General features: G+C 39.0%; 1 protein-coding gene across 6 annotated transcripts in view; it reads left to right on the plus strand.

The window, feature by feature from the left end:
• Positions 1–8,321, plus strand: part of SGCG (sarcoglycan gamma) — a 107,838-nt gene extending 99,517 nt beyond the window's left edge. For all 6 annotated transcript variants that reach the window (XM_066175873.1, XM_066175872.1, XM_066175875.1 and 3 more), the window contains 2 exons: positions 3,233–3,356; positions 4,740–8,321. In XM_066175873.1, the coding sequence (XP_066031970.1) occupies positions 3,233–3,356; positions 4,740–4,913 (298 nt within the window). In that variant the 3' untranslated portion in view covers positions 4,914–8,321. The remainder of the gene's footprint in view (positions 1–3,232; positions 3,357–4,739) is intronic.
• Positions 8,322–8,323: the final 2 nt, after the last annotated feature.

Consider the following 8,323-nt stretch of genomic DNA (forward strand, 5'->3'; position numbering starts at 1 on the left):
GCTCCAGTCTTTCTGGGCATCCAGTTGGCAACAGCTAGTCTAGAGTACTCCTCGGGGCACATATAATGGGCTGTCAGGTCCTTGGCATCAAATGTTGTGCTGCCCAGATCAATTTCTCTTGCACCACACCCCTTGCTAATTGACCCTGGCAGCTACCACAGTACCTAGAAACTACTCATAAGTACAGAATCCATCTTCCCAAGTGAAATAGAGGCTGGGACAGATGTCACATTTAGGACAGCACATTACATAGATTAATTCCCCTAGATGGTAAAGATCATTCACTTAATCTTAAATGTAATTTACGTGTCTGTAAGTTTTTAAAGAGAGATAGTGACTGATAACAGTATATTCCCTATTCCCTCATCATTGTTATGCACAAATTCAGACACTATAAAGTGACCAAAACTCTAAGACAAATAATTTCTTCCCTCTTATTCTCCAAGCACCCTCCATCATTTGCAAACAAACTGAATTCTTGTTTTGCCAGGACACCTGAAGGATGCACATCAATGTGGGGACTGAGAAGGGACATTCAAAGTCAAGGTTCAACTCAGGCTGTTTCTACACTAGGTGTCCATTTCCTTTTGAGTACATCTGGACTGCAGACACGGAGCCTTTGAATACTGTACAAAGAAATGCATCATTAGTGTTATTGACTCTTGCCTTTGCTAGAATCTCACGTTACAGTTCACGTCACTGATTCACAACAGTTTGCATTGCCAGGAAGCTTCAATGACGTGCTTAATTAGGCAAATCCAGGCTGAGTTAATCTAGAAATAGGGCCTGCATAAACAGCAGAAATTTAGGTTTGTGATTAATATAGCAAATGTAATTCTGCAATGTAATTTAAATTATGTGTATGTCATATTATAACTCTAAGTGCTTCCGAAGTCTGTAGGCTTCATGCCAGCATTAATTTTTGTCAAAAGTAAGAAATATTTCTCTCATGTTTGATTGCTTTTTAAACTCCAGGTCTGATATACTCTCAAAAATTTGTCCCAGTCTGCTGTCTTGTAATATTCAATGGAGTTTAAAACGAAAAATTTATGCCTACGTATGTAGTTTGCTTATGTACGTGAAATACTTTACGGAAAGAACATGAGCTATTTCAGAGTTTAAAGCTTTTTGTTAAGACAAACTATGGCAAAATTATATTTAACTACTTTGACACTAACTTATGAAAATATACTAAAAGATTGAAAATAGAAACTTTAATTTTTCAGTATATAATGCATACAAATGTGCACTAAAAAATATTCCCATGAAGCAGACCTCCCACATTAATCACTCAGGGAAGAACTGGTTTTCTTTTTCATAGAGGTGTTAATGTAGAGATCTAAGGGAAGAATTCATACAAAAGCTGTTCAATTCCAAACACTGCTTAATAAAGACTACTAATACTATATGGGTTGTCTGATGCAGAATAAATTTGTACTCATGGCCTGGTACACAGCATGATCATGACAGAAGTTTGTGCTATCTCAGGTTCATGGAAGAGGCATTAAATTATTTTACAGATATGGTCTCAATATGAGGCCATGATGCATTTACTCATTGTTAGTATTTTATTTATTTATCAGTTTGGAGTTTAAACTAATTGAAGGTGATGAACCCAGGAGGTGTCACAGAGAGGCAGATCATAGAAACATAAAGTTGTAGAATGGTTTTGGTTGGAAGGGACCTTTGAAGATCAGAGAAGATAGAATCTTCTGCTAACTCTGGCCAGCAGTGATAAGCCAATGTTGCCTGAGCTATTTTCAGATTTGAGGATAAAAAATGATGTTTCAGTGACTGCTTAGATATCACGGATTTAGGTTTTAAGTTATCAACTGGATTTAGCGTCTTCAGAATTTGAAGATACAGCTGAACTTTCTCACAAGCACAAACTGCCTTCTTTTACATTCTGGTTTTAATGAAGTAACAGGGAAACAAAAAGAAAAGGAAGAATTGAAAGAGGCTCAGTAAATTAGACAGCTAATTTCTGCCAATGATTGGCAGTCAAGAGTCTGGACTCACTACGCAATGCATTCCCAGTAGAGGACCTGCTTGGGCACAGCTTCCACTCGCCCGGACTGGCAGCTGTGGAGCACCTGTGGAGCCAACACAGCATCTCCTGGGAGTGCATGCACACACACACACACACACACACAGAGAACCCTCTACATTTCTGGAAAACACAGTGGGTGAGAACATGCAGGCTTGTGAATAAGTGTGTCTGTGTTCTGCAGTGTGGATGCAACCCACATTCTTTGGTATGTGTCCAGGGAATAGGAAAGCTAGCACAGATGTAAACAGGGACCACCAATTGTCTCACTTTCTCTAGCCTTCATATTCACCTGTTTAGTGTTGGCTGATGTCATCAGGAAGGGTGAAAGCATATTCAGGGTAAAAACCTAACAGTTATCAATTCTGATCCTGCAGTGCCTCCAGATGAAGCAGTTCTAGGTAATGGTCAAAAGAAGCAATGTAGTCACTAACTTGTTGCTAGGATTGGGCTTTTTCTTTCCTTCTTGTGATTTTTCATTAGTACTTCTATCCCTGCTACTCAGCATGGAAATGATACCAAAATTCTGAAGAAACAAAGCCTTATCACTTTGAAAAATAAAAAATCATTATTCCTGCAGAGCTGATCCAACGAGGTGATTACTCAGATAATACAGTGCCTTCCTGCCATCTTGTGGCATTGCAGGGTTTGCAACTCCCTGTTTGTTACACTGTATAATTTTTATTTCAAATTAACAGTTTTTAAGTTTCAGATGTCATCTAGTTAAACAACACACACACATATATCTTGGTCCAATTAATTGCAGAGTCAAAAATCTCATTAATTAAAACAAGTTCCAGACTGCATTAATTGTATTTATTTCAATGTCTTATTATGTAAAAAATGAAAACAAATTGAAACTAACTAATGTAAAACTGGCTTTCAGGTTAATAGATTGTTACTGTTTTACTGAAATAATCTGTAGTTATGTATTATTTAATACATATTTAATATATAAATCACATTTGTATTATGAAAAAATCTATATTTTTCATTTGGGATGCTTTGTTGATTTTTGAAATAGCTGCCTCCTTTTTCAAGTCTGATTGAAGAAAAGGGAAGCTGCACCTTTTATATGACTTCCGGCAAGAGTCTGCAAGGGCTTGTTCAATGTTTACTTATTTTTCTAAAATAAAGGAATGTATGAGATTGTGTTACTGTCCAATTTCCTGCTCCTGTTTTTAGGCTGGAATCACCAACTCGATCTTTGAGCATGGATGCACCACGAGGAATTAATATCAAAGCACAAGCTGGGAATATTGAAGCTCTTTCCCAGATGGATATCAAACTACATAGCAGTGATGGCGTGGTGAGTACAAGCCCTTCTTTTCCATAACTGTGGTTGATCTTCTGTGTGACTATAACTTCAAGTCTTTTTTTTTCCAAGTTCTATTAATTTAATTCCTCAGGTTTAGGTGGCAGGATATTAAAATTAATAGTGCCAATAATAAAACTTGTATCTGTGTAAATAATACTACCAACGGACATAATGCTGTATTAGCTTAGAGAAATGCTTTCTAATAAAACTTGGATACTGCTTAGCTCCCCACTAGCCCAGTGATTCCCAGGCACCCCTGTGGGGAATCTTGGCTCCAAAGCAGACACAGCCCCAGAGTGGCAAAATTAAGGAGTGAAGCTCTGCAGACGTCATTAACAGCAGGCAACATGCAGCAGCCTATTTATCCCCTCTGCAAGGCTGTACTGTGCCACTTCTTCCACACAGGAACTATAGACCGGCCCATCTCCATCCTTAACCAGCTGGCTGCGCGGTGAGGCCTCAGCACCGAGGCTAGGAAAGACCTGGCTCCAGAGCAGTGCTTCTGTCCTGCTGTTCTGTGCATGGGCCCTGTCACTTACCTTAGAATCATAGAGTGAATTGTGCTGGAAGGGACCTTAAAGATCATCCAGGTCCAACTTCCCCTGCCATGGACAGGGACACCTGCAACTAGGCCAGGCTGCTCAGAGATCAATCCAGTTTGGCTTTGAACACTTCCAGGGATGGGTCATCCACAATTTCTCTGGGCAGCCTGTTACTGTGCCTCACTGCTGAAAGAAATTCTTTTTTATATCTAATCCAAATCTATCTTCTTTCAATTTAAAACCAGTATCCCTGATAAAGGGTCCCTCCCCAGCTTTCTTGTAGGCCCCATCTAATTACTCAAAGGCTGCAATGAAGTTCCCCCAGAGCCTTCTCTTCTCCATGCTGAACAATCCCAATTCTCTCAGTCTTTCCTCATAGGAGAGGAGCATCTATCTGAGCATCTTCGTGTCCCTCCTCTGAACTCACTTCAACAGGCCCATGTCTTTCTTATGTTGGGGGCACAGAGCTGGATGCAGCATAGGTTTTCATTCATAAATACTCCCACATCTTTCTCCTCAGGGTTTCTGTCAATCCATTCATCACTCTGCTTGTTATCCCCATTTTGGGCATCGCCCCAGCACAGGTGCAGGACATTGCACTTGGCCCTGTTGAACTTCACTAGTTCTCTGCTAAGAAGAGGGTGGGCACCAGCTTATTCCTGTCCTGTGTTTATGTCTGCCAAGAGCCTATGGCTCAGAGAAACTTTGTATATAACAAGTCCTGTGTAAAGGCCATTCTTAAGCCTCTGCTTAGCCAAATCCAACTCATCTCATGGCATGTTATTGCTTTATTATCTCCAACAACCCCTTTTTGTCCCTTTTTCCCACGCAGCTTTTGCTTGATGCTGAAACCGTGCGACTGCCCAAGCTGCCTGAGGGTGCAAGGGGTGGATCCGGGATTTCTCAGGGGCTCTATGAAATCTGCGTGTGTCCAGATGGAAAGCTCTACTTGTCAGTGGCCGGCGTGGGCTCCACTTGCCAAGAATACAGCAGAGTGTGCCAGTGAGGCGCCCCAAAAGGCCGCACACCCCCTTGCGCATCTGAGTTTTGTATTACTCCTACAAAGCATTACTGAAAGCGTATTTTTCAGCATTTTAAAAACAAAGTACTTACAATTTAGGAAACAAACCTGCATCTAGAGTTCTGGAATACAGGGTGTAAGGGGAAGAAGAGCACAAATGACATTTCCACTTCAGAAGAATGACTTGAATCAAATTACATGTTTTGTCAGTAACGCCTGGAAAACAGCCTTACAGAGAGCATAAAAAATAAACCAATTATGTTTCCTTTCTGAACTATTATTCAGTCAGATGATTATGTCATTGTTCATATTTTTGAAATCCGTGGGTTTTTCCTCTCACTACATTTAAACACTTACTGTGTTAGTGGGTGAAATTAAATTGAGGGAACTACTTGAATTATTTGTAAGACAAAGCATTATTTGGAGAATTCAGAAAGTGCCAGCAAATGGTCTATGCAATTTTGTTCTTGCAATAACACAAGATAGAAAAATGCGGTATAAGTTATGTGTAAAGTATGTTAATTTACTAATAGCTTTCTATTTTAATTTGGCAACACTATGCTGATTTGCTTCTTATTAAGATTCATATAAAAATAACTAATGCAAATAGCTCCAGAAGTCATGAAGGCCTCTCTGTGTCTCAAATCCATTCACTATACAATAGAGAAATACATTGGTGTTTTATAATAGCAATTGTTTGTTCTGCTGCCTGTATTGTCATATTAATTTAAATCCTTTTTTATTTTAGGACATGCTAATTCAACAAGGCAATCTGTTGTGCCAGCTGGACTAGTAAAAAGAAAAAAAAAAAAGTGTCTTCAGATTGTCTGACACAAGGAACTATTTGAGCAGTGGGAAAAAATCCTTTTATGTAGCCTACAGATTTCAATTAAGAGGAATATTTCATTTTCACCTGCACCTGTTGACTGGCATTTCTGATCCTGTCAGAGTGGGACTCCATCACAAACAGAGAGAGTAGAACTGTTACTATTTTTTACATTAGGACTTTGGATACAAAATAAATGCTCTCCAGAGCTGACAAACCGTTTATTGGCCTTGTAAAGAAACACAACTGCAGATCCATTCCCCTGTACAGTGTTGCACTGAACACAAATAAATTGTTTGCACACCTCTGGGTAGCAAGATTTGTATTTAGTAGTCTGTTGTTTAAACCTCATGGGTTTTTAATTCCTTTGATGCTGTTTTGTATATACTTTTTGATCTTATTATCTGGGAAGGAGCTATCACATAGTGCCTTGGTGTCTATTTACAGAAGGATTTTGACCCATAGTAAACCATGAATATCCACCTATTGGAAAAAAAAAAATTAATCATCATCCTTAAAACAGAAGAATCAGGACAAAATAACCACTAACTTTTTAAAAACCTGCTACTTTGGCTCCTGTGAACAAAGGAAGAAAACCAACACTCAGATGAGATCCCCAGGTACGGACAAAAGCCTGAGCTGAGAAAGAGTCCCCTGTTAACATTTTCCACAATTAATGTAGTAAGGCCCGGGGCAGTCCCTGCTTCAAGAGTTGCCTTTGCAATTTCTCTGAGAGTCTGATGTACAGAACCGAAACTGCCCTTCAGCAGCAGGGTGGAGCCCTCAGCAATTAATGCAAATTCAGAGCTTCAGTAGCACAGGTAGGAAACACTTTAGGTGAACTTAAGCGAGTGAAGCAAGGTTTCACATGTTATCTGGAGAGTGCTCCAACTGCTGTTACACTGCCTAAAGGAGAAGTAGGAAGTCACACATCTTCCATATCTGAAATTCTCTTTTCTTGGGCTTAGACTCACTCACTCCTGTCTTCAGGAGTGAGTCCAAGGCTGTTGGCCGTAAGGAGAGAAATGTTCATCTCCACAACTGTATTCCTTGACTATATCTATCTCTACAGCTAAGCCCTCAGCTGAGGCACGCTTTAACAGAAACCTGTCTTCAGTATTCCTTTGAAGTCAGTTTAGGTGGTTTCAGCTCCATGCACAAGATTTTACAAACCAAAACACAAGCAGACTTAGCTTAATCATTGAATAGAAAGTATGAGTACTAAAATAAAGGTCAGCAAATACCCTTGAATGTGCCAGATACCTAAAAACTGCTTCTACAAGTAACTTGGAGAACTGTAGTGTCACCAATCTCTTACAGGTGTAGTATTAACAGCAGAACTGGGACCTGAGTCCTTAGAAATTTCAGCCATTGTTCTGACATCAAGGAACATATGCCCACTTCCATGGTGTGTCAAATAATTCACCTAATCTAACCCCTAAATGTTAGCCAGATACTACAAAATATTTAAAATCTGCTTGTTCTGCTAGCAATAGAAGTACAGCACCTTTAAGTTACACATTTTAAGCTTATGTTTTGGTGGTACATTTTCAAATGTGAATTTGCCAATTAATTCACAGCAAAGGATTAAACTGAGGCTTTCCAGGCAAGAATAACCTGACTCCTAAAGAGCTAGGAAAATCAGGGTGCAGTCCCCTAGATGGTAACACTATTAAACACAATAGCACTTCATTTAGACACTGAAATAACAACCACCCTTCTTGTAGAGGTAGATTTTCTGGACTTGCTTCAGTTCACAGGTGGATTCTGAGTAGTACCAAAACCTAAAAAGGTCTGCTGTACCCTCAGCACTGCCATCACCCAAATCACCAGCGTGATCCTTTTCATTGCTTAAATTTCATTCTTCTTTTCATTATGTACAAACACTGACATCAGAAGTATTGTTCCATTTTTGTATTATGCACATTTTTTAAAGCATGATTGGTGATGTCTTGTCACTATTTTTTTTCTTTTAGGTGTGGTTAGTAGAGAAACAAAATTTATGCTTAAATCACCAGAGTGTAATCAGCCAATGCTACGATCTGAATTACTGTTAATCTCAACATAGTTCATCCATCACTAAATTTTCATTTCTGATAATGAAATTAATCATGAACCATGAATCATCTCTATGTGGATGTCTATCCCTCTCTCTTTAATACTTCAAGATTACTGCTTCTACTTGAATCAAACTGCAGAAAATAGAGTAACAGAAAATTACAGCACACAGGGAAGTAGGAGTATGCAGTTCTCTAGTTTATTTCCAAAAGTATTATCCAAATGGAGAAGAGAAAAAAATCACTACCAGCATAGTGAACTGATTTGTTTGCATATTTACTCCCTCAAGAAGAATTATTTACAGCAGTTCTTGCAACTGGTTGCAATTGTTACACAGTGGAAAAATGATAGAAAGACTTCACTGGTGACTGCCCAAACACAAGCCTTTTTTCCCGTTTCACAGTCATTTAGTATTTGCATTTGTCTATCTTTATATAACTTTATGCAAAAGGAAATTGCAAGAATTGGAAACTGAGTTCTTGAATAAACTTTATACATTTTGAACAGTATG

Source organism: Chamaea fasciata, unplaced genomic scaffold (assembly GCF_029207755.1).
Source record: "Chamaea fasciata isolate MVZ Bird 193981 ecotype frontalis unplaced genomic scaffold, bChaFas1.0.hap1 SCAF_2, whole genome shotgun sequence".
Classification (NCBI taxonomy): Eukaryota; Metazoa; Chordata; class Aves; order Passeriformes; family Sylviidae; genus Chamaea; species Chamaea fasciata.